The following is a 23,117-nucleotide window of genomic DNA, read 5'->3' on the forward strand; positions in this document are numbered from 1 at the left end:
CATTTACACCTTCTATTAATAGAGCTTACTCATGGGTATATTTGGCTTGGTGACTCAAGAGTGCATCTTTTTTTTTTTAAAGATACGTCAGTTCCCAGGATACTTCCCTCTGGAAGGAGAAGATAGGATAAGTTCAGTGCAGCATATGGAACAGAACAGGAATGCAGCCAGAATTTACAACTGTTGACAATTATATCTCAGAAATCTCTTCTGACAGCTAGTGAAGTGCAGCGCAAGGCTGGTCCAGTGCTTCACTATTCAAAAGGCCGTAAGCACTCTCATGACAGGCAAGTAAATTAACTTTGTATCTGAATTGATCGCTTCGTGCTCCCGTGAAGCTGCCCTGCACTGCTGAGCTCCCTCCAAAGGACATGGTCACATGCATCACCAGGTGCACTTACAAATCAACACCCAATGGCTGAGATTCCCATTCATAAGATTTACACCAAGAAATGCTTCAAGCACAATTATGGGGGGCTGCTGAAGTTACGTGCATTGACTTGCAAAAGCAAATTGATGATTGTTGGGTGGGGGAGATGTTGAGCAGAAAGCCATTGGAGAGGGTTGAGAGACAGTGTGCAAATTCTTTCCATAAGATGTAAATTAATTTGGTTAACAACAGTCCGTTACCCACGTGGAATTCAGGAGAACCTTCTTTACCGAGAGTGGTGAGAATGTGGAACTCGCTAACTGATGGAGTGAGTGGTTGAGGCGGATAGCATAGATGCATTTAAGGGGAAGCTGGATAAACACATGAGGGAGAAAGGATTAGAGGGTTATGCTGAAAGGGTGTAATGAAGTAGGGTGGGAGGAGGCTCGTGTGGAGCATAAACACCGGCACGGACCAGCTGGGCCGAATGGCCTGTAGGAAATCTGCCCAGCCAGAGTGACTCACACAAGTTACTCCTTCATCCATGTGGAGGACCCTCGCACCTCTGCCCTGCTGTGGCCTATTCCAGAATTAGATGGCGGGAGGGGGGGGGGGGGGGGGGGGGGGGGGCCAGAGCAAGATGGAAGCCAGAAGTCACACACTGGAACATGTGCTAACTTCATTTTTGGAGTTTTGATACCACCACTGGGGGTTAGTCAGAAATTAGACAGGGTGGACTAGATAAGAGAGACACACATTAAAAGGAAAGGCCACGAACTCGTCGATCACTTCCAATCCCCCCCACACCCTAACTCTCAGCATCCACCTGTATTGTGAATAATCCTGGTGTTTCTGCTTTTACTGCTCTGCCTGGCAGATTAATCCAAAGGTGCATCACCGTTTGAATAAAGGCCTTCTTCCTAACTTACCTGTTCTAAATTTACTTTTCACTAATTCAAATTTAGATCCTCTGGCTGTACTTTGGAATACTATCCTGGATTTAGCCCCCACCTTAGTAACTTCAAAGTCCTTTATAATTCCATTATTTTATATACAGGTAGAACATCCCGAATCCGGCAACCTCAGGACCGAGGCCGAGCCGGTTTTCTGGACTTCGGAATGTGTTTCTAATGTCCAAAGTCCAGAAGCGCCCAAGCCCAGGTTGCGATGTTTCTGGACTTCGGACACCAGAAACACGCGCCGAGTCCAGAAATGCCTGGGCCCAGGTTGCGCTTTTGGCAAGCCTCCCTCAGGGTGTCCGGATTCTGTAACATTTTACGGATTCCGGACCCTTGCCACCAATCGTCCCGGAGTCCGGAACTCCAGATTTGGGACACTCAACCTGTATATATTAAAAAATGCTAGAGTGTCAGCTGTGGCTCAGTGGGTAGCACTCTCGCCTGAGTCAGAAGGTCGTAGGTTCAAGCCCCATTCCAGATACTTGCGCCCATAATCTAGGCTGACACTCCCAGTGCAGTACTGAGTGAGTGCTGCACTGTCGGAGGTGCCATCTTTCTGATGAGGCGTTAAAACAAGGCCCCATCTGTCCTCTCAGGGGTAAAAGATCCCATGGCACTATTTTGAAGAGCAGGAGCGTTATCCCCGGTGTCCTGGTCAGTATTTAACCCTTGCTGCAAGCAAAATGGCCACCAAATTTACCAGGTCGCTGCTCAAAGCAATGCATTCTACGTGAAGCTCTTTGGGATGGTCGAGGCAGGTAATAAGACACTAAATAAATGCAAGTTTATTCATCCTTCCTTCCTTTATCCAGATAAGCAGTGATTCACCCTGGGTTTAACTAACTCGGCGCAGAGTAGCGAGCAAACCTGGAATTTTCCAAATAGCTCAGCTCCTGGTCGTCAGCACAGTGGCCTATGTTGTAATGTTGAAGTCTCCTAACCTGCAGATGTGTGGAGATCACCTGGGCTGACAGTCCCATGTCAAATCATAGAATGGTTACAGCACAGGAGGCCATTCGGTCCGTCGAGCCCGCGCCGGCTCTCTGCAAGAGCACTTCAGCTAGTCCCACTCCCCAGTAGCCCTGCAAATATTTTTCCATCAGGTACTTATCCAATTCCCTTTTGAAAGTCACGACTGAGTCTGCCTCCACCACCTCTCAGGCAGTGCATTCCAGATCCTAACCACTCGCTGCATAAAACAGTTTTTCCTCATGTCGCCTTTGGTTCTTCTGCCAATCACCTCAAATCTGTGTCCTCTGGTTCTCGACCCCTCTGCCAATGGGAACAGTTTCCCTCTATCTACTCTGTCTAGACCCCTCATGATTTTGAACACCTCTATCAAATCTCCTCTCAACCTTCTCTGCTCTAAGGAGAACAACCCCAGCTTCTCTAGTCTATCCACGTAACTGAAGTTGCTCATCACTGGAACCATTCTAGTAAATCTTTTCTGCACCCTCTCCAAGGCCTTCACATCCTTCCTAAAGTGCGGTGCCCAGAATTGGACACAATACTCCAGTTGAGGCTGAATCAGTGTTTTATACAGGTTCATCATAGCTTCCTTGCTTTTGTACTCTATACCTCTATTTATGAAGCCCAGGATCCCGTATGCTTTTTTAACCTCTCAACCTGCCCTGCCACCTTCAACGATTTGTGCACATATACCCCCAGGTCTCTCGGTTCATGCACCCCCTTTAGAACTGTACCCTTTAGTTTATATTGCCTCTCCTCATTCTTCCTACCAAAACGTATCACTTCGCACTTTTCTGCATTAAATTTCATCTGCCACGTGTCTGCCCATTCCACCAGCCTGTCTATGTCTTCTTGAAGTCTATCACTCTCCTACTCACTGTTCGCTATACTTCCAAGTTTGGTGTCATCTGCAAATTTTGAAATTGTGCCCTGTACACCCACGTCCAAGTCATTAATATACATCAAGAAAAGCAGTGGTCCTAGTACTGACCCCTAGGGAACACCACTGTACACCTTCCTCCAGTCCGAAAAACAACCGTTCACCACTACTCCCTGTTTCCTGTCACTTAGCCAATTTTGTATCCATGCTGCCACTGTCCCCTTTATTCCATGGGCTTCAACTTTGCTGGCCAGCCTATTATGTGGCACTTTATCAAACGCCTTTTGGAAATCCATGTACACCACGTCAACCACATTGCCCTCATCAACCCTCTGTTATCTCAAAAAACTCGATCAAGTTAGTTAAACACGATTTGCCTTTAACAAATCTGTGCTGGCTTTCCTTAATTAATCTGCACTTGTCCAAGTGACTGTTAACTTTGTTCCTGATTATCAATTCTAAAAGCTTCCCAACTACCAAGGTTAAACTAACTGGCCTGTAGTTGCTGGGTTTATCCTTACACCCTTTTTTGAACAAGTGTGTAACATTTGCAATTCTCCAGTCCTCTGGCACCAGCCCCGTATCTAAGGAGGATTGGAAGATTATGGCCAGTACCATCGCAATTTCCACCTTTACTTCCCTCAGCATCCTAGGATGCATCCCATCCGGTCCTGGTGACTTATCTACTTTAAGTACAGACAGCCTTTCTAGTACCTCCTCTTTATCAATTTTTATCACATCCAGTATCTCCACTACCTCTTCCTTCACTATGACTTTGGCAGCATCTTCTTCCTTGGCGAAGACAGATGCAAAGTACTCATTTAGTACCTCAACCATGCCCTCTGCCTCCACGCATAGGTCTCCTTTTTAGTCCATCAGCCCCACCCCTTCTCTTACTACCCGTTTATTATTTATGTCTATAGAAGACTTTTGAATTCCCTTTTATGTTAGCTGCCAATCTATTCTCATACTCTGTTTGCCCCTCATTTTCTTTTTCACTTCCCCTCTGAACTTTCTATATTCAGCCTAATTCTCACTTGTATTCTCAACCTGGCATCTGTCATACGCACTCTTTTTTCTGCTTCATCTTACTCTCTATCTCTTTCATCATCCAGGGAGCTTTGGCTTTAGCCCTACCTTTCCCCCCCTCGTGGGAATGTACCTCGACTGTACCCGAACCATCTCCTCTTTAAAAGGCAGCCCATTGTTAGATTAGTTTTGCCTGCCAATCTTTGATTCCAATTTACCCGGGCCAGATCCGTTCTCAACCCACTGAAATTTGCCTTCCTCCAATTAAGTATTTTTACTCTAGATTGCTCCCTGTCCTTTTCCATAGCTAATCTAAACCTTATGATACTGTGATCACTGTCCCCTAAATGTTTACCTACTGACATTTGCTCCACCTGACCCGCCTCATTCCCCAGAACCAGATCCAGCAATGCCTCCTTCCTCGTTGGGCCGGAAACGTACTGATCAGGAAAGTTCTCCTGAACACACTTCAGAAATTCCTTCCCCTCCCTTTTACTATCCCAGTCTATATTAGGATAGTTGAAGTCACCATTATCACTACTCTATAGTTCTTGCACCTCTCTAATAACCCTGCAAATTTGCTCCTCTATATCCTTCCCGTGAGTTGGTGGCCTATAGAATACACCTAGTAGTGTAATGGCACCTCTGTTAATTCTTAACTCTACCCAAATAAATTCTGTCCTTGATCCCTCCAGGACATCCCCTCTCTCCAGCACTAACATTCTGCTTAACCAATACTGCCACACCACCTCCTTTCTTTCCTTCCCTATGTTTCCTGAACACCCTATAGCCAGGAAAATGTAAAACCCAATCCTGCCCTTTTTTGAGCCAGCTCTCAGTTATTGCCACGACATCATGTTTCCACGTGGCTATGTGCATCTGCAGTTCACCAACCTTATTTACCACGCTTCGTGCGTTTACACTCATGCACTGTAAATCTATCTTGGACCTTCTTGTACTCTCTCTTAGTCTGACCCCACCTAATACCTTACTGTTTCTTACTCCAGTGCTATCTGTCTCTCCTAATCCTTTGTGCACTTTGTTTCTCCTTCCTAATGCTACATACTGGTGCCCACCCCCCTGCCAAATTAGTTTAAACCCTCCCCAACAGCACTAGCAAACCCTCCCGCAAGGATATTGGTAGCAGCTCTGTTAAGGTGCAACCCATCCAGTTTGTACAGGTCACACTGTCCCAGGAATCTGAAGGCTTCCCTCCAGTCACGTATTCATCTGCTCTATCCTCCTATTTCTAGAACTCGCCAGCTCGCGCCACCGGGAGTAATCCAGAGGTTACTACCTTTGAGGTCCTGCTTTTTAATCTCTTTCCTAGCTCACTAAAATCTGCCTGCAGGACCTCATCCCTCTTTCTACCTATGTCGTTGATACCAGCATGGACCACGACCTCTGGCTGTTCACCCTCCCCCCTCAATGTTCTGCAGCTGCTCAGTGACATCCTTGACCCTGGCACCAGGGAAGCAACATACCATCCTGGAGTCACGTCTGTGGCCGCAAAAAACGCCCGTCTGTTCCCCTAACTATCGTGCTTTCCGGTTCTTCCTCCTCTTTCTCCCACCCCCCCCACCTCCGTACAGCTGAGCCACCCGTGGTGCCGTGGACTTGGCTCTGGCTGTACTTCTCAGAGGAATCATCGCCCTCACCAGTAATACTGGTTGGAGAGCGAGGTGCACTCAGGGTACTCCTGCACTACCTACCTGGTCCTCCATGTCTGTCTGGCAGTCACCCATTTCCTCCCTGCCTGCACACCCTTATGCTGTGGGGCGACCACCTCCTGAAACGTGCTATCCACGCAGCTCTCAGCCTCACGGATGCACCGCAGTGATGGCCAGCTGCTGCTCAAGCTCCAAAACCTGGAGCTCGAGTTCCTCCAACTAACGACACTTCCTGCACATGTGGTTGTCTAGGACACTGGAAGCATCCTGGAGTTCCCACATGGCACAAGATGTGCATTCCACGGGACGGAGGTGCCCTGCCATGCCTCTACTTAATAGATTAACTAACCTAACAAATAAACTCAAGGCTTAAAAAAGAACAATCACCAGCTGCTCACCAATTTGGGCTTTTTCTCTTCAGCTCCTTCCCTTGTGCCGACGTCATTTACCTCACTCCCTGACGCTCGCACTCCCTCCGGACTCTTGGGCCTACCTTTATCTCCAGCCGCTCCTCTTTCCCCCTCAGCTCCCAATTCCCACTCTCTCCAAATTCCCAATGTAGCACTGTGTCGAGAAGTACTCCATTTAAGATCACTCTGTGTAGCCCACTCTCTGTGCAGGACACGACCCTGATCTAATACTGCTGCGACTTTGACAATCTTTGGAGGGGGTCGACGAGTCTGCCATTGGGACAAAGGAGCCAGATTTACCGGCTTGTGGACGCTAACCTCCATCAACCTTTGAACTAAAGCAAGACCAGTGTAAAAGCAGCTCAGGTTACTAGGTGCAGATAGCTGTGTACGGTGTCGGCTGGTTACTTATGGATGGTGTCACCTATTTTGACAGATATATCAAACATCTGAATGTTGTTGTAATGTTAAGGGTGTTGCACAATATAGCAAACCAGGTGATCACACCTACAAACCACTTCCTGTTACTCAGTCCTTGGCTCAGAGATGCATCAATTTTCCCCATGCATAACTTCTCCGAGAAGTTTGCAGTCACACACTGACACAGGCATGGCTGCCATGATTTCCTGTTTTCCAAAGTTGCAACACAAATGACTGCGTTGGGAAACTCTTGGATTTCAATCAGTTTTAGACTTATTTCAGTGAAAGTAGAAATACTTTCAAATGCTACTATTCAACCGGCGAGTTAATCAGGGCAGCACTCTCACACCTAGCATCTGGCTCGAGTTGGACAGAGTTAGAGTCTGTGTGTGTGTATACTGTACGCCTATTGTTCCTACTGTCACTGCTCCACAGATGATCAGCAAAATGGCAGGCAACTCTCACATATGAACGCTAGCCTCCCTCCTGCTGAATCCAGAAGCAAGGTGTGCGAGTGGTGCCCAGATTAATCGGCGGGCGAGTCTTCCCTCCGCCCCAATTCAAGCCGTGGGGAGTCGCAACCACAGTTATTCATGACAACGTGTGTTACAGGGCAGTGCCTGTTTCTAAGATCTTTACAAGCTCATTCACTGCTTTTTGATGTCAGAACGCTTGCTAAGTAAAGAATTTCCACCTGACCTTTTGTGACTTCAACAAGACTTCACATTTGAATTTCTACACAGAATAATTGTACTTTTTTGGGCCGATTTCTCCCCCCGCCCACCCCCAGTGCTGGGGTACGAAGTGTCAACAGCTCCTCTGCCTCCACCAAACCCAGCCCCTTTTTGATATCACCTACGGGCTTGAACCTGGTCAATAGTGCCATGGACACCAGGGTTCTCCTGTGGAAGGGGAGCGCACTACACGAGTCATAAACACGCAGTGCTGCCGAGTATTTTATCTTATTTCATTTAGAAACAAAGAAAGGCATGACACTGCCACGGTTGAGCAGAGTAAAAAAAAAGACAATGCAAATTGAATAGTACAGGAAACTCTTTGGTATCCAGCACCGATGGGACCGGCGTGATGCCGGTTGATCAGAAATTCCTGATGACGGAGAGGGTTATCTACCGAGGCTATTTTTAACAAAGAAAAATTAAAAAATCAAGAAATGTGCAGTATACAGTAATTGGGTACTCACCTACAGAATGTTGTGTTAAATGGATGGTAGAAGATGCTTGATTAGGTACAGTACAGGTAGACTACCCTTTATCCGAACTTCCGAAAACCGAAACCCTCTAAAAACCGAAGGTTTTTTCGTTCAGCGTAAGTCGTGCGCACGACCCCCGCCGGCCCCGACCCCCCGCCGACTTACGTTGAGCGTCAGCGTAAGTCGTGCGCACGACCCCCCGCCGGCCCTGACCCCCGCTGGCCCTGACCCCCGCGGACCCCCCCCCCCGCGGACCCCCGCCGACTTACGCTGAGCGTCAGCGTAAGTCGTGCGCACGACCCCCCGCCGACCGTAAGTCGGCGGGGGTCGGGGTCGGCGGGGGTCTCGGCGCCGGCGGGGGTCCGCGGGGGTCGGTGCCGGCGGGGGGGTCGTGCGCACGACCCCCCGCCGACCCACCTTCCGAAATTCTCCGAAAACCGAAACACGGCTGGTCCCGAGGTTTTCGGATAAAGGATAGTCTACCTGTACTGCCAGTTGAGGGTAATGCAATGCAATGACTACCAGCAGCGTGGGAGACACACAGTACCCCTGTAAAATGGCGGATCAGAAGAGACTACCGGCAGCGCGGGAGAGTCAGACTCCTGTTACAGGGGGATTGAGGTGTTCCGACTTCCGACAGCGCCAAGAAGCCGAGTAGCGGCAGTTTGGAGAACTACCCCCACTGACTAACTCGGCCACCGCGGGAGACTCGGACGCGGCAACATTGCCAGTTATTGAGGTGGTGTTTTTGGAGTATGAATTTTGCCGGTTAATAGAGAAGTCCGGATATTTAGGTGCCGTTTAAACGAGAGTTTCCTGTAATTAGATGACTGGTTTAAAAGCCTGAAGAGTTCAGGAGGAAATGAAGATCGAGGGCGATAAGGATGTACACAGATGGTATTGTGGATTCAGACCCTCAATCAGCCCAAACTGCTAAGTTCCCAAATCAGCTGCATTGCCATGTGGAATGACAGAGATTAACAGTTGCGTGTTTTGGCCCGGAAAGCAAGTGGGGGGGGGGGGTTGGAGAGAAGGAGACGAGGAACATACCTACTAGACAGGTTGGGAAAGAGTCATACCACCGTGCAATTCTCAGTTCCCTCCTCGGTGAGCAGGACAGGCCATTAAGCATATGGAGACGTCACATTTTGGGTCAATTCACATTAGGATAATGCTATTAAGTTAAACTCAACTCACAAGGGGATTAAATCCACAACATAGTCTGAATTCTAATCTGCATTTCAGGAAACTGTGTGTCTGCCCAGAATGGTGCATCCGTATACTTCATCAGCTTCAGAGGTTGGATGAAATCTTCTAATAAACAAACAGTCACTCATGTTGGAATGGCTTCATTCCACTGAGTGCAGTTGGGGGAGGGACAGCTGCCAGGGGCATCCACCCAGGAAGGGTGCAGATTTAACTAGCATCTGGACTGGCTCATCCCAGGGCAGGGAGAGCTGGAGGAGGGTTCAAAGAATCATGTCTTTGGTTTTCTGGCCAGCTAAGAAAAGACTGGCAGTAGAGATCGAGAAGGCAGGCAGACACACTCGAGTACGGGTTCACTGCTCTAGTTCAGAGCCGATGAGCTACAGAGAAAATTACTAGAGCGGAAAAGTGTACTTAGCCCACTAACTGGGACACTGTGGTGTGCTTGCTATTTTCCAAGTGCAAATCAGTGAGTTTGAACATTTTTTTTCATTAATTCACGGAATGTGGGCGTCGCTGGTAAGGCCAGCATTTATTGGCCATCGCCAATTGCCCGAGGTGGTGGTGCCGAGCCATCTTCTTGACACGGACTGCAGCGGTTCAAGAGGGTGGCTCCCCATCACCTTCGAGGGTGTACATCTCTCCCAAGTACAATGCTTATCCCTCTCCCAGAAAACATGTTGCCAAAGATAGATTTAGACCCCACTCCAAGACCTCATAAATCACCAACTGATGTGAAACTAGCACGACAGCATTAATGTGCAATATGTCTGAGCCACAGACCCAGCCAACCAAGGGAGTCGCGGGATCTCCCTGCTGCGATGCCTGTAGCCATACTGCACTGTATATGGTGCAATGGCTTGAGTTGCAAGTGAGGTTTTATTTCCCCGGCTCTGCGCCTGGAGAAAGCTGTTTAACAGGAGGAACAGCGCACAACAACCAAACAATACCTCAGCTGGCAGTTGCAATAAAAAGTTAAACAACAAAGCTTTGTGTGTTACTTGGACTTTATGCGAAGTCTGGTTCTGCAGCAGAAATTGTGCAACGGTAATAGTTCAATGGCGTAGCTTTCTGTGCTACTTGCCTTATGCCTACAGTGTGCTCCCACTGGTCACAGGAGACGGACTCTTTTGGACTGCACCCTTCACATTTGAAACTTCAGCAGGGAAACCAGAGCAAGTGATCTGGCCAATGATGCAGTAAAATAAATAATGCACGTTTATTATTCTTAGTTTTAGAACTCAAAGGGAAGCTGTATCCCTACACTAAGCTTTGAATTTAACAGCCGCTATGCTAACGGGAACTCTGATCGTGTCAATCGATAGGTTAAAATTTGCACTCAAATAGACTTGTAAAATCCACACAAGCAAACTCATGCTAGTGTTGAAATATACTCAAATCACATAGGAATGCAAAGGACTGGACGAAGCCACCTGTAGGGCCAGCTTGGCTCGGTTGGTAGGACTCTTACTCAGAGTTCGACCTGCTGTGATTTCCAGCAAAGTTTTTTGGGTTTTTTCTGTTTTTCATACAGACCCCAGCATCTACAACATTTGACCCCTTGTGAGCCCACCTCATTGTTCTTTGATGTAATGTTTTCCTGACTGACCTGTTTGGACACCATTCACATTGCTGTGATTATCTCTCTGCCGAGGTGTGATAAAGGGCAGTTAGAAAGATTACCTGTAATCATCTGGCAGTGTTCTCTGACACTATATATGCTGTGCCTATTTGCATCTCTTCACTTCACCTGACAAAGGAGCAGCGCTCCAAAAGCTTGTGATTTCAAATAAAGCTGTTGGGACTATAACCTGGTGTTGTGTGACTTCCCACATTTGTCCGAGTTTGAAGGTTGTGGGTTCAGGTCCCATGACAGGACTTGAGCACGTGATTTAGGCGAACACTCCAATGCAGTACTGAGGGAATAACAACAGAAGACGCTGGAAAAACTCAGCAGGCCAGGCAACATCTGTGGAGAGAGAAATAGAGTCAACGTTTCAGGTCGAAACCCTTCTTCAGAACTGAGGGAATGCTGCACTGTTGAAAGGAGCCATGCTTCAGCTGAAGCATTAGATCAAGGCCTGGCCTGCCTGTTTAGTGGCTCAAAGTTCCTAAGATGCTACTTGAAGAGCAGAGTTCTCACTTCGTGGTCAGTCAATATACCTCCTCACCCAATACCCTCAAAAAAAGTTGAGCGCAAAATTTGCCTGAAATAACAATCTAAACAGTCTGCTCATCTTCAATAAGGAACCCCTTCACCCCCTCCTCCAGCTCTTGCTTCTCCGGTGTAAATGACTGCAGTCTCTTGTAGCTGCCTCCTACAGCACTGGTGCATACTCCAAGGTTCACAATACGCTTCAATGCCAGAACATCCCCACTGTATCACTAACCAGAACTCTGCACAGTACTCTGAATGGGGCCAAACCCATGCTTTATACAATCTCATCACTTCCTGCAACTTATGCTCCATTACTCTGACTGTACACCCGAAGTTAGTTTGTTTTCATTTCTGTTGCCACACACTGTACCAACAGTCTCAATAAGCTATTTACAAGTACCTCCACACCCCTCTCCCGTGGCTTGCGCTATAGATGAACACTACTTCTCTTACTCTCACCACATCACATTAATATGCATTAAAACATCAGCCACTCGTCAGCCCAGCTTCCTGGTTTATCTCCATCCAGTCTACTGGTTCCAAGTTATTTGTGTTTACCAGTTCTTCCCTTACCTGCAGGACTAGCAGTCAGACATGCTGCACAGATCTGTTTGAGGACAAGAGCCTATCGCAACCAAAGGCACACAGCAGGGGTATAGAGTAGACGAGGTTGAGATTATTGTTGACCATGTGCTGCAGTAACAGAAGTTACGCACATTACTAAAACTATTTCTATCCCAGTCTCAGAACGGGTGCCACAAATAGAGAAGCAGCAATTGTGAACTTGCACATAGCAGTGGACACATGCCTTAAGTGCGTGACTGCAGCAGCATATCCTGGTCTCTAGGGAAAGAATTTCACCATCACCTCCTATAAATGGCAGGCTGCTATAAACACCAGTCGCAGACAGCAGCGCGGTGTTGGAGCACAAAGTGATCGGCTACTTCCAAGGTCTTCATTCCACATTTACACAATCCCTGTACTGCAGGGCCATGCACAACTCAACTTCCTCAGCTTCTGCCACCTCAACTCTTGATCCCACAACTTACAAATCTTGTACAAAACAGGTCAATGTCACTGGCTCTCTCATGCCCATTGATTATAAACGCACTCTTTATTGGTATATGCACATTATATGATCGCTTCAGTTTCCCAGCCACTCAACAGATGGCTCATCTTAGATTTGTTCTGTTCATTCAGTACAATCATTTCTTTGATGACACACTTAAGGCTCCAGACAGTGCAAGTGTAATAATGCTTCGTTGACTATGATCCTAACTGAGGCAGTACCATTGTGAAACTCAGCTATAGGCCTTACACCCTTCCATGGAGGCTGCAATGTAGTAAAACTTTATTGTACTCCTCCTATATACCAGAACTTTTGATCCAACAAAACACAGTTTACAGTACAACCATTAACAGCTTGCCCACAAGCATCCTCCGACACTGCATTTTTGTATGGCTGCCAAGTACAGCATTCTAGAGCAAGCTTTTTCTCTCCATGGGGCTTTTCCGCTAAATATTTACAACAGTGGACCACAAAACGGATTATACAGCAGAGGCGCGAACATTTTGGTCCTGGTATATACAGGGAGAATATTCACCTACAGAAGTACTCATCCTCCGCCAATCTAGCCTGGAATTCAGCTAACGGTTCATTAACACTCGCAGGGAAGCATTCCAGCAAGACGAGCACGGGTCTGCTACCTCCAAGGATGCTGAGCGAGGAGATTCGGTGCTCATTTAATCACATTCAGCATGCTAAACTGCTGGGACGGAGCCACTCGCCCTGGCCTCGCTTCCAATCAGATATTAGCTAGTTACTGAGTCAGTAAGACACGCTGCCTCCCAAATGAAAATGGAAATTCTTGGAAATTCTTGGCAAAATTGAGTTTGATTTTCAGCCTGTTCTCCAAAAATTCTTTAATCAATCACTGCAGTGGGACAATGCATTTCATTAGTAGACTTATCTGTTGTATCAGAGGCAGGACTCCTTCAGGGGAGAACACATGCACTAGGCCCTCAAACTGTAGAATATCACTGCATTTATGAATAAACTTTGTATAAATGTATATTTTATAGTTCCACAAAGATATGAAATTCTCATACATGTAGCTTGTAAGGAACATTTGAACCAAACCTGCCGCCATGACACTCCGGGCCACGGCGTCCATGGCGAGCACGTGAGGATAGAGGTAAAAAGGGCCTCCCCTCTGCTCCTCAACCGAGGTCTGATGGGCAGGAGTCCGAGATGGAGGGAAGGGAAGTGGTGAAGCTGAGCCCTTACCATCAGTCAACTGTTGAGCCATCTCTTACAAAAGACTGGCGAACATGACCATGCCATGGTGACCATCTCTCCCAGCATGCTATATTTGGCGTTCAGTTTTTATAAACAATCTCTCTCATTCTGCTCCTGCGCCGTTCACCTTCCAGTTTCTCTAACCCAGCACCTAAATGCCCCTCAACCATGACCACGTCTGCCCCCACCAATACACACCCCCGGGCCATCCAGCTTTCTACAGCCAAGGCTTGCTGAGATTCCAGATCCCCAAGTAAAATGGGCACGGTGACAAAGTGCCAACCAGAGTGGTTTTCAGCCAGTGTTCTAGACTGGCGTGGGTAAACTATTTGGAACAGCCGAGGTACTCAAGACTCAGGGAAATTAAACTGAAAGCAAATTTCAAGAGAGAATAATTGTGCAACAGCATTCAATCATGTCGAGACACAGCTACACAATCAATCCCTCCAGCTCCATATCTCCCAGCCCCACCTACCGACCACTTCACCATATCCCCCAGCCCCACCTACCGACCACCTCACCATATCTCCCAGCCCCACCTACCCGCCACCTCACCATATCCCCCAGCCCCACCTACCGACCACCTCACCATATCCCCCAGCCCCACCTACCGACCACCTCACCATATCCCCCAGCCTCGCCACCTCACCATATCCCCCAGCCCCACCACCTCACCATATCCCCCAGCTCCAACACCTCACCATATCCCCCAGCCCCGCCACCTCACCATATCCCCCAGCCCCACCTACCCGCCACCTCACCATATCCCCCAGCCCCACCTACCGACCACCTCACCATATCCCCCAGCCTCGCCACCTCACCATATCCCCAGCCCCAACACCTCACCATATCCCCCAGCCCCGCCACCTCACCATATCCCCCAGCCCCGCCACCTCACCATATCCCCCAGCCCCGCCACCTCACCATATCCCCCAGCCCCGCCACCTCACCATATCCCCCAGCCCCACCACCTCACCATGTCCCCCAGCCCCGCCACCTCACCATATCCCCCAGCCCCGCCACCTCACCATATCCCCCAGCCCCGCCACCTCACCATATCCCCCAGCCCCGCCACCTCACCATATCCCCCAGCCCCGCCACCTCACCATATCCCCCAGCCCCGCCACCTCACCATATCCCCCAGCTCCAACACCTCACCATATCCCCCAGCCCCGCCACCTCACCATATCCCCCAGCCCCACCTACCCGCCACCTCACCATATCCCCCAGCCCCACCTACCGACCACCTCACCATATCCCCCAGCCTCGCCACCTCACCATATCCCCAGCCCCAACACCTCACCATATCCCCCAGCCCCGCCACCTCACCATATCCCCCAGCCCCGCCACCTCACCATATCCCCCAGCCCCACCACCTCACCATGTCCCCCAGCCCCACCACCTCACCATATCCCCCAGCCCCACCACCTCACCATATCCCCCAGCCCCGCCACCTCACCATATCCCCCAGCCCCGCCACCTCACCATATCCCCCAGCCCCGCCACCTCACCATATCCCCCAGCCCCGCCACCTCACCATATCCCCCAGCCCCGCCACCTCACCATATCCCCCAGCCCCGCCACCTCACCATATCCCCCAGCCCCACCACCTCACCATATCCCCCAGCCCCGCCACCTCACCATATCCCCCAGCCCCGCCACCTCACCATATCCCCCAGCCCCACCTACCCACCACCTCACCATATCCCCCAGCCCCACCTACCCGCCACCTCACCATATCCCCCAGCCCCGCCACCTCACCATATCCCTCACCTCGGCCCCACCTACTCACCACCTCACCATATCCCTCAACCCATTTCATGAAGTCTTTCATTGAAATCTATTGAAACTTGCAGTGCCTTTATTCTGTGCCTGTAACATGTCTTGCCAGAAGTTTTGAAGCTCGTTCACTAGCTGCTGTGATTCTGGGCCTGTTCTGGTTTAGATTACAGGAAAGCAGTGTTCACATGCATTTACACTGCTACCTCCAGATCCCTCATCACAGCAGCAGGTTCCTAGACTGTTTTTCATGGGTCTACCATTCTGCCATAAGAAAAAGAGACGAGAATTTAGAAACGTAAATTCACATGAGAATGGCCACCGATGCTGGACTTCCAGAATCCGAATTAAAGCCTAGCAGCCCGAGCCAGAAGAGTGCGAGTTCAAGCCCCTCTCCAGGACCCGAGTACATAACTAGCTGATTATTCAGCGCAGTACTGAGGGAGTGTGGCAATGTCAGGGGGGCCCGTCTTTTGGACTGGACGCCAAACCAAGACCCTGCCTTCCTGATCAAGTGGATGTAAAAGGCACCATGGCATTAATCGCAGGAGAGTAGAGAATTATCCCAGTGTCCCGGCCAGGCCAACATTCCTCATTCAATCAACCCCCCACCAAAAAACAGATCAACGGGTCGTTTTACTCATTTGCTGTTTGCGGACTGCCCGTATGCCTATGTAACAATGACTACACTTTAAGAGTAAAGCACTTTGAGGCGTCCTGAGGATACGATAAGACTATATAAATGCCAAGCTTTTTCTTGCTTACCTCTAACACTCGGCTTGTACGGCAAGCGGCATAGAGTCCAGAAGGGAATGCATTCTGCTCAGCAAAATCAAAATTCCTGACTATCTAATGGTTCCCTGGACAACCAGTACTCGCTTATATTCTTCAGCTGTCAGTTCCAGTGCTGCATTTCCCCTGCCACCAACAGCAGCAAAATTAACTTGCAGGATTTTTTTTCTGAAGCAGCTACCCAGAAAACCCCCTTAAAAGTGGGCCCTCCTAACTGCTGTCAGTCTCCCCCGGGCTGGGTAATGTACTGCTCCAGTAGTGATGTCAATGTGTAAACACAGATATTCTCTCTACTAGTAGTGGGCTCAATGTATGGACATTGGCACAAACACTGTGCAAACCATCAGTCAAGCTGCGCGCGCGCGCACACACACTGAACAGGGAGTCCCAAAGTGCAGCAATTTACAGGCCAAACTGCCACACTATCTGCAACACAATGCGGCCAAGCAGTGTAAACATAGGAGCAGGAGTAGGCCATTCGGCCCCTCGAGCCTGCTCCGCCATTCAATGCGATCATGGCTGATCATCCAAATTCAGTACCCTGTCCCTGCTTTCTCCCCATACCCCTTGATCCCTTTAGCCTTAAGAAATATATCTAACTCAGTAGTTAGCCCACTCTCCATAGACCTGGACTGCGATATAAAAGGCAACTAGCAACATGGTGAGAACTGATGCACCCGGCCTGAAAGGCCATTATAAGAAACAAACAAACCAGCCACCAGCCTTCAGTTAATGCAGCTAAATAAGGCATCAATAAAATTAAATGAGGCAGTTAAGTTTAATTAGCTGACAACCTAGATGAGACAACACCAATAAACTACCCAAGTCCATGGCTGTGCTCATGTGTGCACAAAAGGCAACTTCTGTTAAGTGTCACATTTCAAGCTCCAATGTTCCACTGTCTGGTTAAGCATGCAAAAGGGCAGCATTTGCATCGCTCAAGTGTTCAACCAGACTAAAATGTTACTCTTTACGAGCTTTACTTTTACCAAAGGGCTGCCCTTTCTCCCTTCTACACACTCGGCCTTCCTACATTACAGCAGTGACTACAATGCAAACTTACTTCATTGGCTGTAAAGTGCTTTGGGACGTCCTGAAAGGCACGGTGTCAATGCAAGCTTCTCTTTGCAGTGACCGCCACCAGATTGGATAACATCTTTTGTTGACTCCCTCAACTACATGCTGCCCCTTGGCAACATCATTTTCAGACATGGAATCAGCTTCCACATTCATGCCAATAACACCCAACTTCAGTCCACCTTTCAACTCTCCGCTATCTCTGTGCTGTCAGGCTGCCTGTCTGACATTCAGTCCTGGATCAGCCCCAACGTCCGTTAACTAAATTATGGGGAAAACTGGCCAGTATCGTTGGCCCTCTGCTGCAAATTCTGCAGCCTCGTCACCGACCCCATTCCTCGCCCTGGCCAGTTTCTCAGGCTGAACCAGAGTGTTCATAAGCTCATCCTCACATTCAACCCCGAGCTGAGCTTCGGACTCATTGCTGCCCCATCATGAAGACTGCCTACTTCCACCATTGTACCACTGTCCTGACCTCAGCCTATCTGATGCTGAAACCTTCAGACTCGATTACACCAATGCACTCCAAGCCGGCCTGTATCCTATTCCCACACCAAGCCCCACTCTCCCAACACTTCCGTCCTTGCTGCTGTATACTGGCTCCCACTTCCCCCAACACATCAAATTTAAAATTCACCACCTCGCGTTTCAATCCCTCCATGACCTCGCCCCTTCCCATCTCACATTTACAACCTCCCCCACCTTCTCTGAACTCACCATTCCTCTAGCTCTGGCTTCTTGTGCATGCCACCACTAGAAGCCAAGCCTTCAGCTGCCGAGGACCCACACTCTGGAATTCCCTCTCGAAGCCCCTCCATCTCCCTCTCTCCTTTTAAAACCCACCTCGATGACCAACTCTTGGTCACTGTTCCTAGTCTCTCTCTCTATTTGGCTCTGGTGTCCATTTTTTCCCCTCGTGACTCTGAAGCACCTTGAGGCATTTTTCTATATTAAAGACATGGCAGAAGTACAAGTTGGCATTGATGACCGTTGACTCCAACTCACTGGTATCCCCAAGTGTTATTTTAATTGACATTTATTGCGGACTCTTGCGCTGTTACAATGACGCACCATTACCATACTTCCCGCTGAAAACAGCTGGCCTTCGGCTAACCGCAATTTAACCGTGAAGTTTGAAATATTTCAAAGTTACAGCGCTTCATAAAATGCACAGCCACGATCCAAACTTCTCCTGCAGCGATCTTTCCCTGTTCCTTAGCTTCTGACTGCAAGCGAAGGAGCCAAGACAGTGAACACGTAGAACACAGAGTGCGCCAGCTGGAACATGATATCCAGCCGGCTTGGAATTCCTCAATTTAGTTGCACAGCTCAGAAAACGATCCCCACAGTATTTAAAATTCTACTACAATATGCTCCTTACCTCCATCAGTCTTTGCTTCCTCCTACAATCTACAGGCTTTTAAAATCTAACTTAACCACTACTATTTCATCGATCGTGTCTCGTCTCTCCCCTCGGCAATCACCCGGCTTTCTTAAAAAATAATCTGACCAGAGAACGGGCCACTCGCAGGTTGGGTACAATTTAGCTCAGAAAAGAAAATCCACCCCCCCCCCAGGGGCCACGATGACACCCTACAGCCCTGTGTAGCAGGCTACCCAAGCCAACAACTTGCATTTATACAGCGTCTTTAATGTAGTAAAACGTCCCAGGGCACATCACAGGAGCATTATCAAACAAGATGTTGCAAGGCTGGAGGAGGAACCAGGTTTAATATCTGCAGCTGTTGTGCCACACACGAGCTGGTACTGCACATCTCAGTCTAGTCGTGGCTGCACGCACGCGCACACTAATTCAGCAGCAAGGTACATCGAAAGTCGCAATGAGTCCGAAATTCACTCGCACATCAACCTGATGGGGTTTACAGGACTGCACGATTAACAAATGACAACGTGCCAGCTTACATGCACTTGCCACATGCATAAAAGATGCCAGTAAGATGATGTTTGGTGAGCCCTGGTTTGGCTCCTACAGTAAACTTTTCTTGTTTAAAAATAGTTAAAATTCCAGAGTTAAAACTTGGCCGCCAGCTTGTCAAGTTCTAGAATTGCTTCTTTTTCCACACAGCTGCTGCAGTCAAAACCCATGACTAATCATTCCAATGTCAAACATGAAATTAAGAATGAGGAGTATTTATAGCTGCAGTTTCTTTGTACTTCTGACCGTTGGTAATGGGCTCTGTAATATCGGTCAGTCATCCACTCAATGCCACCATTTGACAGAGAAACAAAGCAAGCAGGGAGGCTTTTTAAAAAAAAGTTTTGGACAGAATCTATCACAGCCCTGGAGGAACAAGATGCAAGACGTATAAAATGAGGCTGGATGCAGACTTGGACAGATGTTGTGTGTGGATCAAACATTTCCGAGAATGTCCTGCTTGAAACATTTCACACCTACAGTTACACATGACTGAAACACTGAAGGCAGTTCATAATCTGAACCATCACATAGCAAACTTTTGCCCAGGTGGCATAGATCATGGAAACATCCTGCAACTCCATAGAACCATAGGAGTCCACACAACACAAGAGGCAGCCATACGGCCCATTGTATCTGTGCCGGCTTTTCGCTGCGACATTTCAAAACTAATTCCACTGACCTCTGTGCTCCCTACAGCCCTGCATCTTGCTCTGAAGATTAACAGACAAAAAAGTAGGAAGATGGTAGGTATGCCGTCTTTTTAAGGTTATATCACAAATATACCATCCAAGACAAAGCGGCCCGCTTGATCGACACTTCATCCACTCCCTCCATCACTGGTGTATCCTTAGTGCAATACGTACGATCTGCAGGACCCTAGCAACTCGCCAAGGCTTCTTCGGCAGCACCTTCCAAACCTGCAACCTCTTTCACCTAGAAGGACAAGGGCAGCAGGCGCATGGGAACACCACCACCTCCAAGTTCCCCTCCGAGTCACACACACCATCCTGACTTAGAAATATATCGCTGTTCCTTCATCGTCACTGGGTCAAAATCCTGGAACTCCCTCCCTAACAGCGCTGTGGGAGTACCTTCACCACACGGACTGCAGCGGTTCAAGGCGGCGACTCACCACCTTCCCAAGGGCAACAAATGCTGGCCTTGCCAGAGACACCCACAACCAAAGAGTGAAATATTAAAAAATCAATTTCAAGTTAATATGCAAACACATCACTGGCACAGCTGCCCATTTGCCATGGTAGCATGTAGTGTTTGCGCTGGGTTTATGATCCAGTCCATTTACTGCCTGATTGAAGTGTTGCTGGATACAGCTCATTTACTGCTGCTGGAATAAGAAAGTGTACACATTTCTGATGAGGAGCCAAAAGACCCACTCAGTCATTGGTCCTGGGCTGTTATCACCCCTAGTCACAACTTAAATACATTTCCACCAGCACGTAATGCCTCACTCGCATACCTGAGGAATGCTCCACTGAATACTCAATGCAATTCACTGCGCACATTTCAATTTATAGCTCGGGCTTGGCTGGATCTTCACAAAAAAATGGTAGATGATCAAAAGTGCAGGTTTGATCTTACACCAAATCGCTCTGCTCAAATCCCTCAGTCAGCTTTGCTGAAAGGCTAAGAGCAGTACAGTAGCGTTTAATAAATCCATGTTCTCTTTCGCAGAGAGCCAGAACATTTTAAAATACATAATGTCTGGATTAGCCAACATACACACAGCAAGTTCAAATTCCCAGACACTCCAACCATTCTCTCTCCAATAAAGGAGGTGAAACAAGCATTCTAAAAACAAATAATGGGATATCTAGGAGTTAGCATCTTTTTTTTAAGCATCACTCGTTCATATTCTTTGTCAAAGCCCACAATCCCAAGCAATGTCCTACTTTCAGCGCAGTACTGAAGGAGAGTTGCATCGTTAAAAGCCCAATCTTTCACGGGTAGCATTTTCGCCTTAAGCGTCAGAAGATCATGGGTTCAAGCCCTACTCCAGAACGTGAGCACGTAATCCAGGCCGACACTCCCAGTGCAATACTGAGGGAGTGCTGCACTGTCGGCAGTGCCGTATTTCAGATGAGGGGTTAAACAGAGGTCCCGTCTGTCCTCTCTCTCAGGTAGAGGTAAAAGATCCCATGGCACTATTCGAAGAGGAGCAGGGGAGTTCTCCCAGTCCTGGCCAACATTTATCCTTCGACCAACATCACTAAACAGTTTAATTCGTCAGTTGTCACATTGATGTTTGTGGTAGCTTGCTGTTCGCAAATTGTCTGCCACATTCCCGACAGTACAACAGGGACTGCACTTAAAACAAGTATTGTGTTGGCTGTAAAGAGCTTTGGGATGCCCCACCACACTACATAAAGGCAAGTTCTTTCTTTGTATATTATAGCGTGATAGTGGGAATTCTGCACAGGCATACTGCAGAACCCGTACAGAGACTGAAAGGGTTAAGGGGGGGGGGGGGTGGAGAGGAGAGAGAGGGGGGAAGTACGACACAGGCATATTGTAGGACCTGTAGAGACTGAAAGGGTTAAAAGGGGGGGGGGGGGGGGAGGAGAGAAGAGGGAGGGGGGGGGGGGGGGAAGTACAACACAGGCATATTGTAGGACCTGTAGAGACTGAACGGGTTGGGGGGGGGGGGGGGGGGAAGTACGACACAGGCATATTGTAGGACCTGTAGAGACTGAAAGGGTTAAGGGGGGGGGGGGGGGGGGGAGAGAAGAAGAGTGAAAAAAGAGGGGGAGTACGACACAGGCATATTGCAGGACCCGTAGAGACTTAGACTGGGAGGGGGAGCACAGCATAGGCATAGCGCAGGACCCCTACATACACTGCAAGACACTGATAGGGAGGGGTGGCGGGCAAGACAGATATCAAGAGACTCGAACTAGCATCACACAGGTTCCAACTTCCTCAATTTTTCCAATTCTGCGAACTATCTGATCTTAATTCAGTGTAGTGGATGACATTCACATGGAAAGCTGAATCATTGTGACATTCAATAGCAAGAGCCGATAGTCCACTGGCAGGAAATAGCAAGGAAGACCATGCTTTATTTTAAAATACTGAATACATCAAAAAGATAGGAATCTCTGGATCAGAAATAGAAAATACTGGAACCACACGCTCAGTCTGCACCCACAGATGCCTGCTGAGCATTTTCGGTTTGTTTCCCATGTCTGACAGCTGCAGTTCCTTTGCTTAGAATCGCAGGAAAATGGTTTCTTCGCTCACAAACACAATAACCTTTCAAAAATTTGCATTGCAACAAGACTAATGGCAGATCTTATCTCTAGGTTACCTGCAGGTAATTTGGCTAGTAATAAATTATTCGCTAGTTCCTCCAGTGAGATTTTGATCTTTGTCCCCACAAAGTTAACTAACCGGGTTGGTTTCCAAGAACTTTTTAAAGGTAAAGTAGATGCGATTCAGTGCGACATGACAGAGCCGCAGACCATCCACCCTCACAATTAAATAAGAGATGATGGTGCAACTGTCATTTAATCTCTCCTGCCTTCCACCCTGATCAGACCTTCTCTTTTGTTCTTTCCTTCCCCCTCCCCCCCAACCTCACCTCCCCCCGCCTCTGCACTTGCTTAAAATCTGTTACATCACTAACTTTTTCCAGTTCTGATTAAAGGTCATCAACCTGAACCGTTAACTCGGTTTCTCTCTCCACAGATGCTGCCTGACCCACGCTGAGTACAGGAAACTTTGTGCTATCCGGCACCGAGCTGTTGCCGTCCCATCAAAACTGCCGGACAAACCAGCGCTAATGTTGAAACATATGGAGATTTTGAGCTCCGTATCTGGCAACAAACCCTGTTGCTTAGCAACAGCTTCTAAACAGTCGGCCGTACCTTGCAAGCGTCTCTGTAGCTTAGCAACAGCTTCAGCGAGACCTTGCAGAGCCTGACTGGTGAGAA

General features: G+C 48.4%; 1 protein-coding gene across 8 annotated transcripts in view; it reads right to left on the minus strand.

Annotated features, from left to right (window-relative positions):
- The window catches only part of LOC147102620 (growth factor receptor-bound protein 2), a 166,275-nt gene that overhangs the window by 118,175 nt on the left and 24,983 nt on the right, over window positions 1–23,117 (minus strand). For 2 of the 8 annotated variants that reach the window (XM_085963278.1, XM_085963277.1), the window contains exons 1-2: window positions 11,855–11,985; window positions 10,935–11,092 (exon numbers count right to left, since the gene is read on the minus strand). The exons of 1 other annotated variant lie outside the window; for it this stretch is intronic. In XM_085963278.1, the coding sequence (XP_085819404.1) occupies window positions 10,935–10,994 (60 nt within the window). In that variant the 5' untranslated portion in view covers window positions 10,995–11,092; window positions 11,855–11,985. Of the gene's footprint in view, window positions 1–10,934; window positions 11,093–11,854; window positions 11,986–17,945; window positions 18,042–18,299; window positions 18,325–18,609; window positions 18,793–19,950; window positions 20,017–23,117 lie in introns of those variants that run through there. 5 more of the 8 variants (XM_085963270.1, XM_085963271.1, XM_085963274.1 and 2 more) reach the window with 5 other exon arrangements.

The sequence above is a fragment of the Somniosus microcephalus genome, chromosome 21, assembly GCF_052327205.1.
Source record: "Somniosus microcephalus isolate GS21.2 chromosome 21, FLI_Smic_1.0, whole genome shotgun sequence".
Classification (NCBI taxonomy): domain Eukaryota; kingdom Metazoa; phylum Chordata; class Chondrichthyes; order Squaliformes; family Somniosidae; genus Somniosus; species Somniosus microcephalus.